Genomic DNA, 21806 nt, shown 5'->3' with positions numbered 1-21806 from the left:
TCTGTTTCTCTCCACATGAGAAAGTATTTCAGAAAATGTCGACAGATGTTCAGTAGGCTGGTGAGGTGACGCGGTGGGTAGGGGTTCTTGCTGATGCCCTGAATTCGATCTCTGGAACCCACAGGGTAGAAGGAGAAAACTGACCACTACAGGTTGTCCTCTGACCCCAAGATATCACGACCATGGATGCTCACACCCACACACATGGACACGACAGATTAACAAATGTAAAAATAGTCATTCAGTGTACCAAGGTTGTACGCTCCTCTCTCTGATTTCAGGTCTCAAGACGGTGGGGTTCGGTCAGTGGTGGAGCACTTACCTTGCACGCTCAAGGTCCTGAACTATGATCTCCCCCTCTTTCCCTGACCCTCACACATACACGTACAACCTAGATCAAGTCTCCTCAAGACCACCAAGACGCCCCTCGTGGTGGTGGGAAAGAGAGGAAAGCATGTCTTAGGACCAACCCTGAAGAGAGTTTGGCAATCCAAAGAGTGTTTTAATAACGTTGACCAGCGGAGTGCCGAGGGCGGGAGCCTCCCTTCCACCGGTGACATCAAATGTGTGGCAAACCACTCATCAGAGTTCTAAGCAAAGGTTTCCAGACCACTCCTAACAGACTGAGCGCAGACCCTGCCGCCCAGTACAACCAGCCACAGTACCATCGTTCTGTTGGGAGAACTGGATTGCTACATGATCTTAGATCTTGCCTGTCTCGTGTAGACTAGTTTAGGACCAGCCAGGATCCCTGCAGATGCTTTACCAGATGGGATGCATGGGAAGGACCAGGCCGTGATGGATGAGTGGAGCATCAGGGTTTCCCCACACCTTTGCCTAAGAAAGCCGGGGAGGTGGGAGGTTTGCAAAATCATCAAGGAGAGAGTGTCAGTTAATTGTCTGTATGGCACTGGGGTGTTCTCATGGTGCAAATGATGGTCACTAGCATCCTCAGAGGTGGGATGGCGGCATCCTGGACAACTTCTTTTCTTCTAGAATTTCTCCAAAGAGGTTGGCTGCCTCCATGGCGCAACCCCAGTGAATCGTGAGTCCGTAGCCTCCGTGACCATAGTTGTGGATGACCTGGAGAAGCAAGAAAGATGACGGTCAGGGACAGAAAGGAATATCAAGGAGTGCTCAGGAAAGCCTGGCTACGCTGGAAGACCTGGAACTTTCTAAAGAGCCTTGGTGAAACCCGATGCCACGAGCTCCATCAAGTGTGTTAGCAGGATGTTGGGCAGGGCTTGGGACTAGCTTAAGGGAAAGTATTTGAGGAGGGGTAGGATGGGACCCTAGACTCTTGCTTCATCCCCTAGCACAGGAGATGCGGAACCGTGAACCCCTGAAGTCAGGGACATCTGCTCCATCGTTCCCTTCATCATCGTTACCCACACACTCACACAGCTCTGTAGAGACATACATGGTCCCTCTATACACTCACCTACATTTGTGCCCCTCTGTCTACATGCACACAGTGTTCACACACATACCCTCCACACACCCCTATCTAAGAGGAGAAGAGTAACCTTGGTCCAGGGGTCACTTCCAGCCCACACTTGCTCAGCTCAGTGTCTTTGGCACAGACTAACCAACGGAGTCAATGCTCTCAGCTCCCACCTCCCCCCCCCCCGGGAAAGATAACAAATAGTACAGCTACACAGTGAACATCCTAGAAATGTCTCAAGTCGGGTTCGAGTTATACACAGCCCTGCCTGTCACCAGCGGTCTGACTTAAGCAAGGTGACATCACCAATGGAAGTCCTGTTTTTTTCTCAGGAGGGCAGAGAAAGCTGTTCCTACCCAAAGAGCTTCAGGGTGGACAAGGGACAGTCACAAGTCTGTCTTGCCACTTGGCATAAAATACCATTTCTCTCTACTCAGTCCTTCCCCACCTCATCCCGGTGTCTCCATTTATGGGAGGGGGTGGCCACCACCTGATCTCCGTCAGTCAGTGGCTTTTCCTGGGAAATGGTGGTGGTTGTTGTTGGAGATGGGGCGGGCGTCACTTCCCTTGACTCAACACACCTCCACCCTTGAAGATCCAAAATGAAGCTGTTCTCTTTCTAGCCGAACCTGAGGCCGGACTGGCCGGAAGCCAGTGAGTTCCCCAACGATTCTTGCATTCTGTGGAGAAAAAAAATGCTGGCAACTTACCTAGATGGTTTTCTCTGTTGACACTCTAGGAAGCTGTGAGTTAGCTTTTAGAATCTCAGCACCACCCCTTCATCAGTCACCACCACACTGTTTGGTCACACGCTATCAGTTGCCATCCCCCTCTTCCTGTGTGTGTGTGTGTGTATGTGTGTGCGTGTGTGTGTGTGTGCCTGTGTGTGCGCATATGCATGTGTGTGTCTGTGTGTGTGTACCTGTGCATGTGCCTGTATGTGTGTGTGGGCCTGTGTGTGTTTGTGTGATGTGCAGGTGCATGCATGTGCATGTGTGTGCCTGTGTGTGTGCATATGCATGTGTGTGCACCTGTGCATGTGCCTGTATGTGTGTGGGGCGTGTGTGTGTGTGTATGTGTGTGTGTGTGTGTGATGTGCAGGTGCATGCATGTGTGTGTGTGATGTGCATATGTGTGCATGTGTGTGTATGTGTGTGTGTATATATGTATGTGTTTATATGTGATGTGCATGCATGCCACAGTGATACCTTAGGTATCAGTCCTCACCTTCCACCTTGTTTGAAACAAGGTCTATTTACTGCTACATGTGCGAGGCTAGCTGGCTCACAACCCTGAGGAATCCTGGTCCCCACCTTCTGAGTCACCATAGGAGCGCTGAGATTATAGATGTATGCTGCTACATCTATCTTTTCAGGAGTTCTGGGGACCTGGACTCTGCTAATGCCACAAGACCTTTGCCCCGAGCCATTCTGTCACCTCATACTAGTTTATATATATATCAATAACCACCCACCACTGTTCTGGTATAACCAACGGTTCCCATCATGTCACCACCACTGAAGCTCTGTCACCGCCAACCCCAACACTGTCTCCCACCCATCTCCTCAGCATCACCATGATCAGGCAAACATGAAAACGGAAGCATCAAGGACACCTGCTCTCTGTGAAAACACTAAGATGTCACCCTATAAAGGACGTTCTCAGAAAGACCAATTAGGTATCATTAGCGCATAGCGAGGACTTCTCTGAACACTGTCAAATGCTGCTGTAGACTCGGGTCTCTCTCTGGGGCTAACTTGCACATTTCCCCCCATCAGGACCAAGCTGCCCCGGTCTAGGGCACTGACACCTCTCACCTTCAGGCTGGGCTCCAGTTTGCAGCAGCTCTTCCAAATGGTGTTGTGGTCATGGACGCTGTTTAATTCATTCCAGTTCCCCAGCTGGAAGACACCTCCGAGAGTAACTGTCTTGAACCTAGATCAAAACAAAGAGTTCTGAGGAAAATGAAGCCTTGCCGAGGGAGGCATCTCTCTCCTCTCCTTCTCCCTCACGATCGTCTCCACGGAGTCGTCCACTCCTGTCAACATCGCCATCCCCGCTAAATACACCCCGCTGCCCCTGTGATCTCCATCAACCCACTGTGCTACCCATCCCTGGCACCATCATCGCCAGCAGTACCATCCTCTCCATCAACGACGGAGATGCTCGGGGGCAAAGGACTTGCAGCACAGCAGTGAGGACCTGAGTTCAGACCCCCTAGAACTCATGGAAAGACAGATACAGCAGCACACGACAAGCATCATCATCAACACCAACCTAGTCACCCTCTATCCCACGAAAGCAACATCACCATGACCTTGCCATCTCCGCCACGCCAATAAAATCACCTCCCCTCCCAAGGCATCCAGCACCACCACACCACTCACTGCCTTGGAAATCATCATCTCCAACATGCTAGCAACATGGTTCGTCTTCATCAACACCAAATGTCATTCCCCTCCACCACCATCACCACCATCAACGACGCTGATCTCCTTAACATCGTCACGTTGACACCCTACACCTGTCAACGTCCCCATCAGCACCATCTTTCCCCATCAATAACCATGCCACTGTCATTCAACACCAACAGCCCTGCCAACCTCTCCACACTGCCCCGTAGACGCCATCACCTCTGAGGTCAACATTACAGCACCGTCAACACCATTGCTCTCCCGGCTCCCTCTGGGCCATCCCCACCACCTTCGGTGTCTGCCACAGCCTGTGTATCCAGGGTCTTTGTCCTGGCTCTACACCACCGCCACCAAGAGGGATGCTCAAGGTAAGGTCCAGTCAAGGCTAAATCCCACCATCCTAGGGATTTCATTGCCCAAGCCCATGTATAAAACCTGGAGGAGAAGCCGGGCGGTGGTGGCGTACGCCTTTAATCCCAGCACTCGGGAGGCAGAGCCAGGAGATCTCTGTGAGTTCGAGGCCAGCCTGGCTACAGAGGAAGATCCAGGACAGGCACCAAAACAACACAGAGAAACCCTGTCTCAAAAAAAAAAACTGAAAGAAGAAGAAGAAAGGAAAGACGGAAGGAAGGAAGGAAGGAAGGAAGGAAGGAAGGAAGGAAGGAAGGAAGGAAGAAAAACCTGGAGGAGAAACACTAGGCAGGTGGATGGAGTGTTAGGAGGCCACGAAAGTGTCCCCTCTAAGACCTTAGATCAGTCAGAGATTTACCCTGGGATGATGTACGGGGAGTTGTAGATGCCGAGGGCTGGGTCATGGGTGAGGATGTAATGCTTCATCCAAGGGGCCTCCACCTGTTGATTCAAGGCAGACACACCTCCTCAGGGAGCGAGGCTGATGGCCCCCCTTTTCGTTTGCTCCCCTCATTCCCCTGACCCAGAACTGCATGAGGATCACCTGACAGACAGCTCCCCTCGTTCCCTGAAGCATCCCATGTCCTCACCACACGTCTATAGAAAAACCTTAGCTCACAGGAGCAAACACACACACACACACACACACACACACACACACACACACACACGTGCACATGTGCATGTGGCCATACCCATCGGTGTGCCCACAAATAGGCAATCACGTACATATATGTCCCATGCATCGTGAGAAGCATGGGACAGTCGTGACACCCGCACACCAGTGATCCCGGGTTCTAACCCCAGTCCCACCCTTTTCTGCTGTGCATTCTTGCATGTGTTACTTGACACCTCTGTGCTCCAGTTAAGTGGCGGTGTGACATGATAGGACCGTCTCAGAGGGCTGTGGTAAGGACTAAATGATCAACGTATCTGGCCCTTGATAAGCACTTCATAAAGGTTCGCTGTTTTCTTAATAATTCAGGCCTGTGCTACGGCTTTCACATTGGGTAAACATCTCCACACCCACTTTGCTTTGGGTAAGAAATTCCAAAACGGAACATTTGGGGTACAGGGGGTAGGTTGGTCCCTACTTCTTCAATAGGTCACCACCTCAAAGGTTGGAGTCGCCCGACACCGCCGTCCACCAGCTTTGGAGTGGCTGCAGCAGGCAGGGCCAGCTCTCCGCTGACGGCAGCATCTCACCTGAATGATCTGGCCCCGACCTGGCTGCAGCGAGGCGTCTGCCTGCAGCGCCCCAGCCCACACCCCGGTGCAGTTGATGATCACGTCCGCGCCTCCTCTTGCCACCTGGCAGCAAGGACAAGGGACAGGGAGGAGTGAGGACTGTGCCGTGCCCTGGCCCCTTCAGACTCTCACACCACAGCTGTCTGCTGCCTGGGGTGCCGGGTGAGGTGTGCTGGTGATCCAGGGACCTTGGTTAGGAATGTCCTTAGCTCCTTGAGGCTCAGCTGCGCTCTCTGTGTGTGTGTGTGTGTGTTGTGTGTGTGTGTGTGTGTCTGTCTGTCTGTCTGTCTCTCTCTCTCTCTCTTTCTGTGTGTGTGTGTGTGTGTGTCTGTCTGTCTGTCTGTCTCTCTCTCTCTCTTTTTTTTTCCAAGACAAGGTTAATCTATATAACCCTGTCTGTCCTGGAATTCACTCTGTAGACCAGGCTGGCCTCGAACTCACAGAGATCCACCCCCCTCTGCCTCCCGAGTGCTGAGATTAAAAGTGTGCACCACCACCACTCAGCTGACAATAATGTTTACAGGCTCCTGTGAGGATGCCGTGTGACCCTGAGGAGAGACTGCTGGACAGAGAATGTTGTAGACGGAGAACTTCCCTGAAACCTTTAAAAAAAAAAAAAAAAAAAAAAAAAAACTTTCTATTAAGCCAAGATGGCTCCAGTCTTCATCTTCATCAGATCCCTTTTAAGATCCTCTTACCTTCTCTCTGCCAGGACACTGGCTTCGGCTCTGCCTATGCCCCAAACGCTTGCCAAGTCAGACACAGTAAGCACCCCCATGCTTCCAGCCCATCCCTGGTGACTCCCCTCAAGGCCATCATGGACACATAAACTGCTCAGTGTGTTCTGTCTTAGAGCCACCAGGAAGGGGAGCCATGTCAGAGTCAGCCCAAGTGTCCATCTGGGCCAGCCCTGACCCCCAGGAGCTCAACACCAGCAGTTGGAGGTGCCGGCCTTTGCCTGTGCCAAGCATTACTCTGCATTCTGGGACTACATGAAGTCGCGTAGCTGACCTGATAGGACACGCTGGCCCTGATCTCATCACTGCTCATGCTGATGGTGTGCCTGTGGTCCCAGCTGAGTGCCATGTCACCCCAGATGTCAGTGGGAAGCAGGGAAGGGTCTGAACCGTGGAGTGAAGCAGAGCTGACTCTGCCTCTAAAACCCTCCTGGGGTCAGACAAAACCAGTGCCGTCTGGCCGCCGTGATTTCACTGCTCCCTTCCCGCCCCCTACCCCCCCACCCACCCCCCCCACCCCACCCACCCCTGACATCACACTGACACCTCCTCCCTCAGAACGCCCAAGGCCTCCTGGGATTGAGACAAGGCTTAGAGCCTGGGGCAGGCCTGCAGGGACCCCGAAAGTCTAAGAAGGGGTCTCCCACACAGCAGCAGGAACTATCTTCCCTCCCTCTCTCCCTCCCTCCCACACCCATCCCCTCACACCCCTGCCACTCACCTCTTCGAAAGACTCCACCTTCCGATGGACGAACTCTACCCCCCTCTCCTTTAACCTGGGTTGAGGAGAGACATCAAAACAGTCCCTTCTCCGCACATCCCTCCTGGAGGGCAGCACAGGGGACTTTCCTGCGGACAGAGCCCCACGAGATGCCCCTAGGTGGCCATTTAGTTCATGGGCACCTGACTGGACCAGCGGCCTGAAAGTCATCCTTTTGAAAACAAGGCCCTCTTGGGTGGCCCCAGCCGCTCACTGAGAGGTGGAGATTGGTCTTCCTAAAAGTCACGGAGCGAGCAGCGCACTGAGAGACTGGGACACAAGCCCAGGCTTCTTTCATTGTATTCGGCTGTCATCATAGTGCTTCATATCAAAAGGGACAGACTTCAGGGGTGTGGGGAGAAGAGGCAGAGTTGGACCAGGGGCCAATGCACCTTTGCAGAGCATGACACCAGAGACAGTGGGCCCGGGGACACCCTTCCCCCCCTCTGAATGTCCCAGAGAAGGGCTCAGTGGTGCCGTGTCTGCGAGGTCCTGGGTTTGATTCCTGCACTGAAAACTCCATCAAAGGAGCTAGAAACCATAGCTATCCAGAGGCTTCCCTCAGAAGTTCTAACTACATACTTTCTTCACCATGGGACACCTGGGAAGAGGCGGGTCAGGGGTCACAATGTCCCAAGGACAAGAGTAGCCGCGTCAGCACAATGCTGTGGTGCAGTTCCCTCAGATTTGTTAACGACTGGAAGGAACGGGAAGGCTCCCGAGATGCGAAGTTAATGAACATCACGTGACTCCCGAGATGCGAAGTTAATGAACATCACATGACTCGGGAAGATGAAACACAAGATCCATGAGGCCCCTCCCCCAGGTTACACAATCAGTGCCTGGCTAAGGGAGGAGGAGACTCGGGCCAGCTGAGCAGCCCAGGGGAGATCCTCCCAGGCAGGCAGCTGCCTCTGAGATGAGCTGAGAGCCCCAGGGTGGCAGCTTTCACCCGTGCTGGGCTGGGCTGTGTCTTGGAGTCATTCTTACTCCTGTAAATGACCCCTCACCCAAACTCCTGTTACCAACGCAAGGCATTCATTGGTTTTCACCAAACTGGACTTTGAGCCTGTTGTGGGTTCCCCATCTGGGGTGAGTAGTCGTGTGTGTGTGTGTGTGTGTGTGTGTGTGTGTGTGTGTGTGTGTGTGTGTTGTGTCTCTTCAGGAAAACTCTCACGTGACATGGTTCCCAAGTTTGGCTGATAGCTACACTCACCCAGGCAACTTATACAAAATTCTGGACCTACTAGACATGAGACTCTCCATTAATCCCAGCGCTTGGGAAGCAGTGAGTGGTGGGTCTCTGTGAGTTCCAGGTCAGCCCTGGTCTACATAGAGAATTCCAGGCCAGCCAGAGCTATGTAGAGAGACCATATCTCAAAAAGACAAAGAAAACCAAATTCTGGACCGGTGCCCCAGGGGCTTGGACTCAGCAGGTGTGGAGTAGGATCCTGAAAGCTGTATTTTAAAAGGTCTTCTCAGATCACAAAGTCTCCATTCATTTCGGAGTTCTTCAAAATCTTAATAAAATATAGGAACTATATAGTCTCCTTTAATAGGAATGTACACGATCCCGCCAGCTAATGTTTGCTAATGAGGAACATGACCGATCCACATTAAAACATCAGTGACAAGACGGGGGGCATCTGTTCTTGGCTCCATCACTTTGCATTGTTCTAGGGATACTTGCAGGAGCAGTTAGAGAAGAAAAATGAAAGGGAGAGAAATTTTTTTAAAAAAAGATAATTCATGCACACTATGTAAATCTACCTAGAAAAACATTTCGATCCTTTTTATGAGCATGAAGGCTTGCGTGATGTTGCTAAGAAGTACAGCAAATGAAAATCTGCCCAGATGCCTTGATGCCCTGCGCGGGCAGAACCGTTGCCTCAGCCCACAGCGGTGATCAGGACCGGGGACAGCTCCCATACAGCACCCCCGGATTTTCCTCAGCTTGGTCCCTGGGACCTGTCCTTCTCAAAGGGAGCTTTCGGTCTTACCTCTCAGTCAGCCACGGCAGGTAAGCTCTTCCCCTCCAAAATCAGGCTTGTGTTGAACCAGCCATAGCTAGAGTCAGAGCGGGGGAAAGAGGTCAGAATCTGCAGTTTGAGGGTTGGCTTGGTATTATTCTCTGAGTCCCCAGTGGCTAGAGCTGAGCTACCAGGTGGCATTTGTGGGGTGGGGGTGGGAATTCAGCTCAATGCAAGGAGGAATTTCCCATCAAATTATGCCATTCTGGGATATGCAAATAGAAGTTGGATGTTTTGGGGGATGGGGCCAGGTGAGGAGAGGACCGGAGGGCAGGATCATGGAAGCACACAGGCTGAGCTGGAATCCGAGTGTGGTCACATGGCTCTGTGGCCCTGGGGAATCATTTAGCTTCTCTGAAGTTCTGTTTCCTCACCCAGTGTGACAGTCAGTCAACTTACTGCTGCCTTCTGGTCAAGATGTAGCCAGCACCACACACCTGCCTGTGTGCCACCATGCTCCCCATAATCAACCTCTGAAACTGTAAGCCATCACCTCAATTAAATGTTTTCTTTGTAAGAGTTGCCATGGTCATGGTGTCTCTTCACAGCAATAAAAAACCCTAACTAAGACAAGTTTAAATGTTGAACATCCCTCAAAGGCCATAGGCACAGGCTTGGTCTCTGAGGTGGTAGCCCTTGAGAGGTGGTGGGATTAGAAGGTTAGGGTTAGAAAAAGATCCTTAAGCCATCAGTGGCCTTTATGTGGGACCTCATCGTCCCCTCTCTTTGCTTCCCATTGTGACAAGCACTCTCAAGAGCTAAAAATAAGCCTTTTTTCACAGGTAGATTTGTGTCTAGTATTCCATCATATGGATACAGAGTTGATTGACATTTCAGCCCAAAGGCCAGTGCACCAGGAACCCCAGGACAGGGCTGGACATCGGAAGGACAGGGTATCAGGGCTCTGGGACTGAGATGGGATAGCAAATCAGTGCTTCTCTTCTTGGCTGCCTTCTGGATAGTTCTGTTTGAACTGTCATGCCCCAGTGTCCTTTGCCCAGGACAGGAATCTTACCTGTAGTCAGGGAATATGTCCATCTCTCTGGGGGTCAGCTTCCGAAATCCCAGAACTGTGTTTCTCCAGAAGGGATCCTGTGGAAGCAGAGACGGGCTCACAGGGATAGGTGGACTTGACCATCAGGATAACAGACACTCACAGACTGCTCGCTGGGTGACAGTCGGCAGCATTTACTTATCTGACTCTGTTGTTTGATCCTCACAACCAGCCATTGAGGCGGATGCTGTGCGCATCCTTACAGACAGGCCACATGACCTTAGAGAGGTCGTAACTTGTCTAAAGCCACAGAGCCCTCAAGTCTAGCATCGGAGTGAGTGGGGGGGGGTAAAGTCTGTGTGTAGGGGAGGGACAGAGGGTCTCAGTGGATCTGAGGCTGGGGTGTAGCTCAGTGACAAGATACTTGCCTAGCACGTACAAAGCCCCGACTCTCAACTCCACCAAAATAGATAGATAGACAGATAGACAGACAGATAGATAGACAGACAGACAGATCTGATTTGGACCCGTGTCTGTGACCTCTGAGTGCTCCCTCAGCTCAGGGGCCCAGCCCCATCTGTGCCCTGTTAGGTCCAAATCACCCACCCACAATTAGTGACATTGTCTTAAACAGAGGACTTTGGCAGGGTAAGCGGGTAGATTGTTATTGGCTAAACAAGCCTAAAGGTGGGTTTCTGTTCACCAGAAAAGCAGAACAGGGAACACCCCTACTCTGCCAGGAAACTCCCTTAACCTCCCCTCAAAGGTCAGCTACCTCGGGCAAGGACAGGTAGTTCCTGCTCAATCCTCGAACCTATATCAGCTGATTCTCCACCGTGCTGACATAAAATCTACTTGCTTTCCTCCCATCTTGCTCTTCTCTCTGTCTCCCCGTACACCCCGAGAGATAGCCTTGGCAATCTGGTCCCCAGTCAACCTTTCTTTCTACCCACAGGGTGGTCTAGCTCTGTAGTGTCTCTGCACCATGGCTCATCGCCCTCGCGGTCAAGGACTCTCCGCTCACCGGAACTTCATCCCGGAAGAGATTGTAGCCTGAGATTAGGGTCAAGCCCATCTTTTCGGCGTTTGGAGAGTGGATGTGGTTCAGCAGGTAGTCGAAGGTTTGCTGATTCCACTCCCTGGAAGGGTAAGAAATAGCACGTTGAGTCTCTTCTACCGATTCCTGTAAAACCTGAGTTTAGGTCAAGGAATTAAAATCTTGTTTGCTCCCCACCCTGTAAGACCTTGAAGGAATTTGACGATGACCTGGAGCTGAGACCCCTCCCCCTTTGTTTCCTGCCCACCAATTCTTTTTAGACTCAATTACCCAACTGAATGCCAGCTCTCCGAATGCAGAGGCAGGTGAATCTCTGTGAGTTCGAGGCCAGCCTGGTCTACAGAGAGAGTTCCAGGACAGCCAGGGCTACACAGAGAAACTGTGTCTCAAAAATCAAAATAAAAAACAAACCACAAAGAGAGAGAGAGAGACAGAGAGAAAGAGAGAGGATGGACCCAGTCAATGGGGAAAAGACATAGTCACCACTTGAGTTAGAATAAAAATCGAATGCACTTCCTGTCTGTGTATGTTTGGTCTTCTGAGCACACCCTCTAGATCAAGATAAGTGTTGCCTTGTCCAGACACTTCACGTGGAATATTGGTCCCTTTCTTTGTGACCCCAAACTTATTCCTAATCAATATGGCACCAGAGTCTTGGTCACTCAGCGGCACCCTGGGCAGAACTGTTGAGAAGGTCAGCTTGTGTCGCGCTGCGGTGAGGCTGTGTGCAAAACCCACACACCCATGGGGCTCACTCCTCCAGTGCTCCGAACAGCCCAGATGGAAACCCGGGAAGAAAAGCGTCCCCATTGGGCACCCTGAGGAGCATGCCTGCGGCTCGGGCTCACACTCAGTGCAGCCTGGAACTGAGCACCCCCGCTGTGAGCACAGGGTGGGGGTGTGGGGAGGGGGGACAGACACTGACTTGCTGTCTGTCTCTCTTCTCAGGCACACAGCTGGCTCCATTCCAGTCAGGCCGTCCAGTGTGTGCTGGCCGAAGCCTCTGTGACTGATCGGTCCCTTGTTCTCTCTGCAGTTACAGGTCCTCAAGAAGCTAACATCAAGGCTCTCTGTAGGAGCACACACTTTTAAAATCCTAGAAGGAGGCAGAGGCAGGCAGATCTCTGAGTTCGAGGCCAGCCTGATCTACATAGGAGGTACCAGAGCTACATGGTGAGACCCTGGCCAAAAAAAATTTAAAAAAAAAAAAAAAATGTAAGTGACCTGGAGAGCTGTGTTTGAGGTTAAAAGACCTGAGATGGAAGCAACACCATTGACGGAAACATGGCTTCAGACTTTCTTGACAGGAGAGAGCCTTACGGTCTGCGTGATGCCATTCACTGTGGGGTTGTCGTTGACACCTGTCAGCTGCTAAACACACATCATGGCCTTCCGTACCTTCTTCCGTCAACATCCTCAATGCTCTGGCTCTGGATTCATCAAGTGCTGTGGCATTGTGAGTCACTCAGCTCGAGGAAGAACAGCAAAGGTCCCAGTGCACAGAACTCATCGCAGAATGGGCCATCCACAGTCCCTAGCACTATTTATCTATTTCCTGTGTGCGTGTGTGCGCATGCGCGCGCACACACGCGCACGTGTGCGCGCGCGCATGCTCTCTCTCTCTCTCTCTCTCTCTCTCTCTCTCTCTCTCTCTCTCTCTCTCTCTCTCTCTCTCTCTCTCACACACACACACACACACACACACACACACACACACCTGCTGTGGTCCTCATGGGAAGGTCTGACAACAGCTTTGGGTGCTGCCCTGGTCTTCCACCTTGTTTACCGTTTGCTGCTGTGTGCTCCAGGCTAGCTGGGCTGGGAGTTTTGGGCGATTCTCTGGCATCCTCCTGGAGTCTCCCCAGCAAGGACAGCCTGAGGTTACTGATGTGAGGGACTACATCCAGCTCTGAAGTGGGCTCTGGGGATCTGGCCCCGGGTGGTCAGACTTGAGCAGGCCAGATCTTGAGCCACTCTTTGCTCCAGCTTCAGGGATGAGCCCTGCGGTGATGCCTTAGAGGGCTGAAGTTTAAATCACTGTGCTTAAGAGAGCCATAAAACGGAAACGCCTCTAACCTGTGGACCCAATTGCCCAAGGACAGAGAACTTTTGCTGCTCTTCATGTCAGAGGAATAGCCATGTGTTTTCACTTCTGTAACAAGGTTGGTTGCCCCAGCTGCACAGGACATGCTTGATCACACATAGACAGGAAGTACGTCAGGGTGTATGCAGCCATTCTCTGGGAATCCTGGGTATGGACCTGGCCAGTGTCCATCATCTTAGCCAGTATTTTAATAATACTTGGCTCAAACACTGTGGTAGTGCCAGGCGGTGGTGTCGCACGCCTTTAATCCCAGCACTTGGGAGGCAGAGCCAGGCAGATCTCTGTGAGTTTGAGGCCAGCCTGGGCTACAGAGTGAGATCCAGGACAGGCTCCAAAACTACACAGAGAAACCCTGTCTCAGAAAAAAAAACAAAAACAAAAAACAAACAAACAAACAAAGCTATGGTAGTGGTCTTACTCTTGCAGGATGGAATCAACAGTGCCCAAGATGGCTATCGTAGGATCCAGGACCACAGCTGTGTCTGCTGCCCAGCTCATTATTTCTTATTATTTTATTATTTATTTATTTATTTATTTATTTATTTATTTATTTATTTTTAGAATACAGAGTCTCAAAGCCAGGTGGTGATGGTGAATGCCTTTAATCCCAGCACTTGGGAGGCAGAAGCAGGTGGATCTCAGTGAGTTCGAGGCCAGCCTGGTCTACAAACTGAGTTCTAGGACAGTGAGAACTGTTATGCAGAGAAAACAAAACAAAACAAACAAACAAACAAACAACAAAAATACAGAGTCTCTCTATGTACTCTTGGCTAGCCCAGAACTTTAGACCAGGCTAGTCTCTAGCTTGCAGTGACTTCCCCTTCCTCTGCTTCCTGAGTTACAGGATGGGTAGGTGCACTCACCTGGTTGTTTATGTTTTAATCCGAGTCTCTTGTCACCCTCAATGACCTCAAACTTATAGCCCCCTCCCCTCTCCCCCCAAATGCTGGAATACATGTCGTCAGGTCAAAGCTTCTGCAGAGGACTTTGTCCATGGTGATGAGGACTGTGATGAAAGGCTCCCTCTGTGGACTCAGCTTCATGGGCCCCCAGACTACCACATGGGACCCCTACTCACACTTCCTGTGGGTTGCTGGGGTCTGAGAGATAGGGCTGCCAGAAGCCCGCAGCCACATCACTGGTGGTGAACGGGGTGAAGCGGTCCGCGTAGATCTTCATGTGCAGCGGCTGCCTCGGGTGGTAACGCTCATGAATGCAGAGGGCCGTGGACAGTCCAATGACTCCCGCTCCAATCACCACCACGCGCATCACACCAGCCTGCGAGAGGAGAGAGCGGACTGAGGGTCACTGTCGTCACCGCCATGACGGTGGGCTCCTGACGGCTCAGAAAGCACCAGACACGCTGCTGCCGAGTCGCTTCCGTGGGTGATGACTGAGAGTCCAAGATTCTAGAACGTAAGAGGTAGTCTCCCAATTTTTAAAATGTGTTCTTTTCTTTTCTTTTAGGGATGTGTGTGTGTGTGTGTGTGTGCGCACACCTGAGTGCAAGGTGTCAGTGGAGGCCAGAAGAGGGCATCCTGGAGCTGGAGTTACAGGTGATTGTGAGCCCCGAGACCTGGACTTGGGTCCTCTGGAAAAGCAGCACACGCTCTTTACTGTTTACTGACCGTCTTTCCATCCTCCACGTCCCTGTTTTGCAAGTAGAAGCCCGGAGGCGTGCAGAGGGAAATCACGTGCCGAAAGTCGCTCGGCGGGCGGATAACCGCAGTAGCTCCCTGGGTGCCCAGCCACCGTTACACAGGGTAGTCCAGTGGTCAGGGGTACCGGCTCAGCCCTGCTAGCTGTCAACCCTGGGCAAGCTACTAAGTTGCAGCCTGGTGAGAGACACCTCAGGGGCGGACGGGGGCGACAGGTCGGTGCAGAGGAGGGGCTTCCATGCTGAGGGAGCCCCTCCTGTGCTCCCGCCTCATAACTACAGCCTCACACATCCTCATACCCGAGCCTCCTGTGTCCTTCCGAGGTCAGGGCTGCTGTTTTTAGTCCCACGTTACAGGTAAGGCAGCTGAAGTGCCTCGCACACAGCGCCACCAAGTGGTGGTGCTGGAATTGAACTCAGTGAACGCAGCACACCTTTGCGGCACCCCTGCTGGGTGCCAGGCCGCCCCGCTAGCCCATGCGGCTTTGCGCATGCCTGATGCAGGGTGTGCCCTCAGAACTCGCTCTTCCGGCAGAGGAATGGGACTGTCTTGGAGGACTGAGCTGGCTGCACCTTCAGATGTTTTAGGCCTAGCAGCTTTTGACCTCGCGCCATTCAGCCAGCTCCCGCGAGGCAGAACAAGGGGGTTGTGTGTGTCCGGAAGGGCCAAGCTCGACCTCGCCTCCCCTGCACTCAGCTGGCCTCCCACAGACCCCAGCTCTTGGCAACACGGGCCCCGGGCCCTGGACAGCGGAACATTCTCAATACGGCCTAGTTTTGCTAAGGGGGATGGCTGCAGGCCACAAAGGCTGGACTCGGCCGGGGTTTCTGACGCCAAAATGGGGACTGAGTCCACACACGGAGGGCGGCAGCTTGAAGTCCGCCCCTGGGTGCTGGGGGTTTAGGGAGCAGAACTTCCTATCCCCCTTCGGCACCCCCACCCCCGAGACAAGACCACTTCATTAGTAAAACAGGAGTCACTCCAACCTCATCAGCTGCCTTGAGGATTCAACTCCAGGCTCTGCGGTGGTTCCTGTTACGGTGCCTGGTGGGCTTTCAGTACACAGCACACAGCACTCAGTACTTGGTACACAGTAGTTAGTATATAACACTCAGTACTTAGTATAGAGCACAGTAACAGTACTCAGCACATAGTACACAGTACTCAGTGCACAGTAAGTACTCCGTGCACAGCACACAGTACTTAGTGCACAGTACACAGTTCATAGTACACAGCACACACTACACAGTATTCAGCACACACTAGACAGTACTCACCACACAGCACATGGTACTCAGTGCACAGTTCACAGTGCACAGTACACAACACACAGCACTCAGTACTCAGTACATAGTACTTAGTATACAACACTCAGTACTCAGTACTTAGTATACAGCACAGTACTCAGTGCATAGTACTCAGCACACACTACAAAGCACACAGTACATAGAAGTCCATAGTGTGCTGGATTAGCAGGGCGGACATGCTCAGCTTGGCCTAGCTCTGACACACGCTGATTGTGTGAGCCTAGCTGGGTCACTGGACCTGACTGGACAAGGGGGCGTAGCTCCCAGCCTGCCCAGAAGAGGGAAGGTTCTGAGTCCCACGCAGTTGCTTTAGAAGCATGCGCTAGAAATGAATCACATTTGACGCCGACATGGGTAGCTGTTATTGGAGTGCGGTATTAAGGCGTGCGGTCCTCATTAGGAGCAGGAGCCAGGCTATAGAAGCCGTGGACCCAGCCTCAGGTAAGTTCATCCATGCCTGCAGTAATGAACTTCTGGGCCTGCAAGGGCACACAGTTCTGTTATTAAGTCAACCGTTTCCTTGCGGTTGCTGACATTTTTATGTTGGAGATGCAATGCTCCTGTTTTGGCCAGTTACTATAATCGAGAGTGCTTGGAGTATGTGTCCTCGAAGGTGAACCAGCGGGGTTATTGCCTTTATCAGAGAGAGACAGAGACAAAGAGAGATGATGAAGTCAGGATAAGCATGGCCCAGGAGAGCCTCTTTGGACCCCACCATCAGGAAGACGCAAGCCCTTCATCCTTACAGCTGGCTGCTCTAGGAGATGTCCTTTATTATTATTATTATTATTATTATTATTATTATTATTATTATTTTGTTTTTTTTTGAGACAGGGTTTCTCTGTGTAGCTTTGCGCCTTTCCTGGAACTCGCTGTGTAGACCAGGCTGGCCTCGAACTCACAGAGATCCGCCTGCCTCCGCCTCCCGAGTGCTGGGATTAAAGGCTTGCACCACCACCGCCTGGCTGAGATGTCCTTTATTGCCATCCTAAGCCAGGGACAGAAGCTGAAGGAGAGAAGGTACAACTGAGAGCCACACCCACCGCCTGTGGGGGCCGTGCTCAGATCTCATCCAGTCCCGCCTGCGTGTGTCCCACTGCACTCTGTGAATCTTTAAGCAGACAGCAATCAGCCGGCCCTGACTTTTCCTTGTTGTGTCTCCGAGTATAACCTTTGTCCCCGACAAAGCAACTGGAGAAGGCAGCTTGTGCCTTTGACTGTCACGTGCTCTCGGCAGGACGTGAAGGACTTGTAGAACCGAGAAGCCAGCTCTGCCTGGCCACACCATATGGCTTGTGCCGTGCCTATTTCCAGTTCGTCTTTGAATTGAAAATCAAGCCCGCTCCCCAGCATGATGACAAAGACCCTTTAGGGTGTGTTTATTAGGCTCAGCTCAGCACCAGGCATTTTATATCCAACCGCCTTCTAATTCTCAAATTCACCCTGTTCTAAGATGAGTCAAAGTCCCATATCCCAGAGCCTTCAAGATGGCTCCGCTGGTGAAGGCACTTACCACTGAGCGTGACAGCCTGTGTGTCACTCCTGAGACCCCCATGGCAGAAGAGAAGTGAGTCCCAGAGTTTTCCTTTGGCTTCCCCATGCAGAGTGCGGCATGTGGGAGTCCCCCATACCAAATCAATTAATCAATACTATGATAAAGAACTTTGTTCAAAGATTCTGAGTTCTGAGCCTGGCGGTGGTGGTGCACACCTTTAATCCCAGCACTCGGGAGGCAGAGGCAAGAGGATCTCTGTGAATTCGAGGCCAGCATGGTCTACAAAGAGAGTTTCAGTTCTATAAAGCACAGGGAGAGAGAGAGAGAGAGAGAGAGAGAGAGAGAGAGAGAGAGAGAGAGAAGAAGAAGGAAGGAGGAGGAGGAGGAGGAGGAGGAGGGAGGGAGGGAGGGAGGGAGGGAGGAAGAGATTCAGGACAGCCAGAGCTACACAGAGAGACCCTGTCTTGAAAAACAAACAAAAGATTCCATGTTTTAGATCAGGGGAAACTGAGGCTTGGAGAGATGGCATTCTTAACCTGCTGTTCCCACCTGACTCCAGGGGTACAGTGCCATCTCTCTGAAGGATGTTTTCCTGCCTGTCCCTTTTTTTGGTCACCAATTTCAAACACAGTTGTTGACCTGGGGAAGACACCATGTTGCTCTGTCCCCTGCCCTGGCTCAAGCGTACATCTGCCACTTACCTCTTGTGCCGGGTGTCTGGAGAAGAAAGATGTGGGGTTGCAGGTTCCCGGTTCCCGCAGGAATGCTCCCGATTCCGGGGTGTGTTGACTTCAGCCCTCTGCCCACCAGCAAGGACTGGAACACAAGGTCAAAGTCTCCGGCAGTGGAGGGGGCACAGAGCAAGGGGTGGGGCTGGGCACCGTGCTGCTCCCAGGGACAGAACTCAGCCTGGCAAAGGGACCTCATGTCCCCTGGCTCTAGTGAGCAGCCTGACTTTGCTGGCTGATCCCAAGCCCCTGTGGACAGGCCTGTGGGGAGGGAGGGGTTCATGGGCACAAGAAGACCTATCTCCCTGGCCAGCTGGAGATGAGCCTCCCCCCCCCCCTTTCTTGCTGCTGCCACTCAGCAGAGGGGAGGATCATTCTCTGGGCCCACTGTGGGCCAAAGACAGAGGACAGGGACTTCCAGGCCAGCCAGCCAGCTCACCGAGGAGGGACGCCTGTCTGGGCAGTGAGGATGTGTGACTCTCTGTTTCAGTATCCCAGAGACGAAAGCCCTAGGACTCCAGGCTGCCTTCTGCCAAGGCTAGACCTCCAGCCTGGCTATAGGAGAACAAAACTCGTCTGGATAAACAGATAAGGATCCTGAGGCCCAGAGACAGGAGGGGAACTGTGATGGTCCAGCCTCTACCACCAGCCTCGACTTCAGCGACACTTACCACAAAGGAAGATGATGCAGGAAGCATGCATGACACGGGAGAGAGCCCAGGGCGGCATGCATGCTAGGCAGGTACCCTGCCTCCAAGGTACAGCCTCAGCCTGCTCTACAAGTGCAAGCTGGGCGGTGGTGGCGCACGCCTTTAATCCCAGCACTCGGGAGGCAGAGGCAGGCGGATCTCTGTGAGTTTGAGGCCAGCCTGGGCTACCAAGTGAGTTCCAGGAAAGGCGCAAAGCAACACAGAGAAACCCTGTCTCGAAAAACAAAACAAAACCTACAAGTGCACACGGCAAAGCCCCCTTTACACTTAGCGTCCTGTCTCCATCTTGAACAGTCACGTGTGTCTCTCACACCTGGCAGCCCCAGCTCCTCATTCACTGCACAGCCCTCAGAGGTTCACAAGAGCGAGCCCTGTTGTGTCCGTTTCCTGTTCCCATCCCACGGCGCTCTGTGTTAGGCTCATCTGAAGGGACTGGTTCTGAGCCCTTCAGCTGGACCAGTCCTTTACGGTATTTACCATTGCCACTTCAGAGCTGGGGTCCAGTACCCTCGAGAGCCAAGTGTGTGCCTGCCGAAGACCTGACGCTGGCCCAACTCTATTGCGTATGTCCATTGGAAGTTAACACACACCCAGTCGAAAAGCTCACATGAGAATGCCCTTGGCCCCAAACTAGAAACAGAAAAATTAGACAAATTACAGATCACCCTCTTTCCCTCCCTCCACTTCCTCTCTTCCTCTCTGTCTCTGTCTCTGTCTCTCTCTCTCTGTCTGTCTCTGTCTCTCTTTCTCTGTTTCTCTATCTCTCTGTCCTGCCCCCATTCATTTGGTGAGAAATTATCTCCCCAGGTATCCCAGAAGAGGCTTAAACTGATATAATCATTGGAATCAGAGGCCCCAAAGCTATGAAAGCAATTTTTATTTGGCCAGAGTTACGGAGTTACTACCTGGTTGATAAACAACACAATTGCCTTGTTATCCTCTAACACACTGAGGCCGGGGCAGAACCGGAGAGAATTCTCAAGTCAGAAGCCGGAGTAGGAAGGAGGAGATGGGCGGTGGTGGCACACACCTGTAATCCCAGCACTCGGGAGGCAGAGCCAGGCAGATCTCCGTGAGTTTGAGGCCAGCCTGGTCTACAGAGCAAGATCCAGGACAGGCACCAAAACTACACAGAGAAACCCTGTCTCTCGAAAAAAACTAAAACCAAAACCAAAACAACAACCAAAAAAAAAAAAAAAAAAAAAAAAGAAAAGAAAAAAAAAAAGAAAGAAAGAAAGAAAGAAAGAAAGAAAGAAAGAAAGAAAGAAAAAGAAAAGAAAAGAAAACAAGCCCTCTGGTGGAGTCTGGTCAGTCTCATGTTAGCCGGATTAGCCTCCAGCTTGCTGCTGAACCAAGGATGACGCTTAAGAGCTGGTCTTCCTGCCTCTGCCTCCCAAGTGCCGGCATGTGCCAGCATTAAAGGTGTGCTGGTTTATGCAGGTTGATAGCGCTGAGGATCAAACCCTGGGCATTCTGGTCAAGCATGCCACCACATGGCCATCTCTGTCTCATTTGTTTTGACTTTTGTTTGTTGCTTTTGAGACAAGTTCTCACTAATTAGTCCAGACAGGCTTGGCACCCTCCATCCTCCTGCCTCAGCCTCCCGAGGGCTGGAACTGCAGGTGTGAACCACCGTGCCTGGCTTCCTTTCTTATTTCCTGATTCTGCAAAGTTGTCCTGGATGTCTTTCTCTGGCACCTTTGTTTAATTGCTGCTGCTTTAGGATCAACTCCTAAAAATGCAGCCACTGGGCCCAGGAGTTTGTACATGTGAAATCTGACCCACTGTGCTCTCCAGGGGGGCTTTGTCTCTTTACAAATGCAGAAGAGTATTCACCTCAGAAGCCAGCTCTACTTGTCCCACCTGGACAGCAAGAGCTTCCTTAGAGTGTGCACTGCCTTCATTGGCCCAGCCCTGACATAGTTTCATATCCTGGTTGACCTTTGTAGCTACTTCCTCCTTCTCTTTGGCCCTCCTTTTACACTGAGGCACGTCAAGTATTTTTCTATTTTTCTTGTTGACTTGAGGGCACTCTTTCTGTGTGTATAGATGTTATCCCTCCCTCGGTTGTAAATGTTACTTATCTAGCAGAGACTTAAAGTCTATTTGCTTCAGTTTTGAGACAAAGTATCTTTATGCAACCCAGGCTGGTCTTGAACTCGCTACATAGCTGAGGCTAGCTTTGCGCTCCTGATCCTCCTACCTCAGCCTTGAAGCGCTAGGATTACAGGCATGTGCCACCCCCGCCCCCACAGCTGTATCTATATCTCTATATTTTTACTTAAGTCTATTTTTAGGCAGCATGGTGGCTTATATCTATAATATAGCACTTGGAAGGCTAAGGCAGGAAGATTGTGCATTTGAGGCTATCCTGGTCTCCATAGCTAGATCCACTCTCAAAATAATTTTGTTTAATCTGCTCTGTTTTTTTTTCCTTTATAATTTCTACCATTAATTCCATATGTAGAAACTCTCCCTGCAATGTCCTCCTACGTGTGATATCAGAAATTATATAGATTTTCTTAAAACGTATTATTATTGCTTTCTTAATAAGACAGGCTTTGAACACAGGGGCTTTGAATGGATGGGCAGTGCTTCCCTCAGAAAACATGGGTGCAAGATGCGGGATACCTCCTTTGGAGTTATTGGTCAAGGAGGTGACAGAGGCTTCCAAAAAAAGACACAGGGCACCATTGTCCTTGGCTGCCC

General features: G+C 51.6%; 1 protein-coding gene across 1 annotated transcript; it reads right to left on the bottom strand.

Moving 5' to 3' along the window:
* Positions 1–481: 481 nt before the first annotated feature.
* On the bottom strand, positions 482–18583 carry Dao (D-amino acid oxidase). The gene is given in 12 exon segments (XM_028861679.2): positions 482–1083; positions 2026–2124; positions 3262–3379; positions 4628–4710; positions 5476–5580; positions 6976–7030; positions 9015–9037; positions 9039–9081; positions 10060–10136; positions 11063–11177; positions 14278–14477; positions 18361–18583. Coding segments are annotated over 11 exon segments (1041 nt in total). The 5' UTR covers positions 14469–14477; positions 18361–18583; the 3' UTR covers positions 482–951.
* Positions 18584–21806: the final 3223 nt, after the last annotated feature.

The sequence above is a fragment of the Peromyscus leucopus genome, chromosome 23, assembly GCF_004664715.2.
Source record: "Peromyscus leucopus breed LL Stock chromosome 23, UCI_PerLeu_2.1, whole genome shotgun sequence".
NCBI classification, from domain to species: Eukaryota; Metazoa; Chordata; class Mammalia; order Rodentia; family Cricetidae; genus Peromyscus; species Peromyscus leucopus.
Note: the sequence above shows the minus strand (reverse complement) of the source record. Positions and strands in the feature narration are given on the sequence as shown.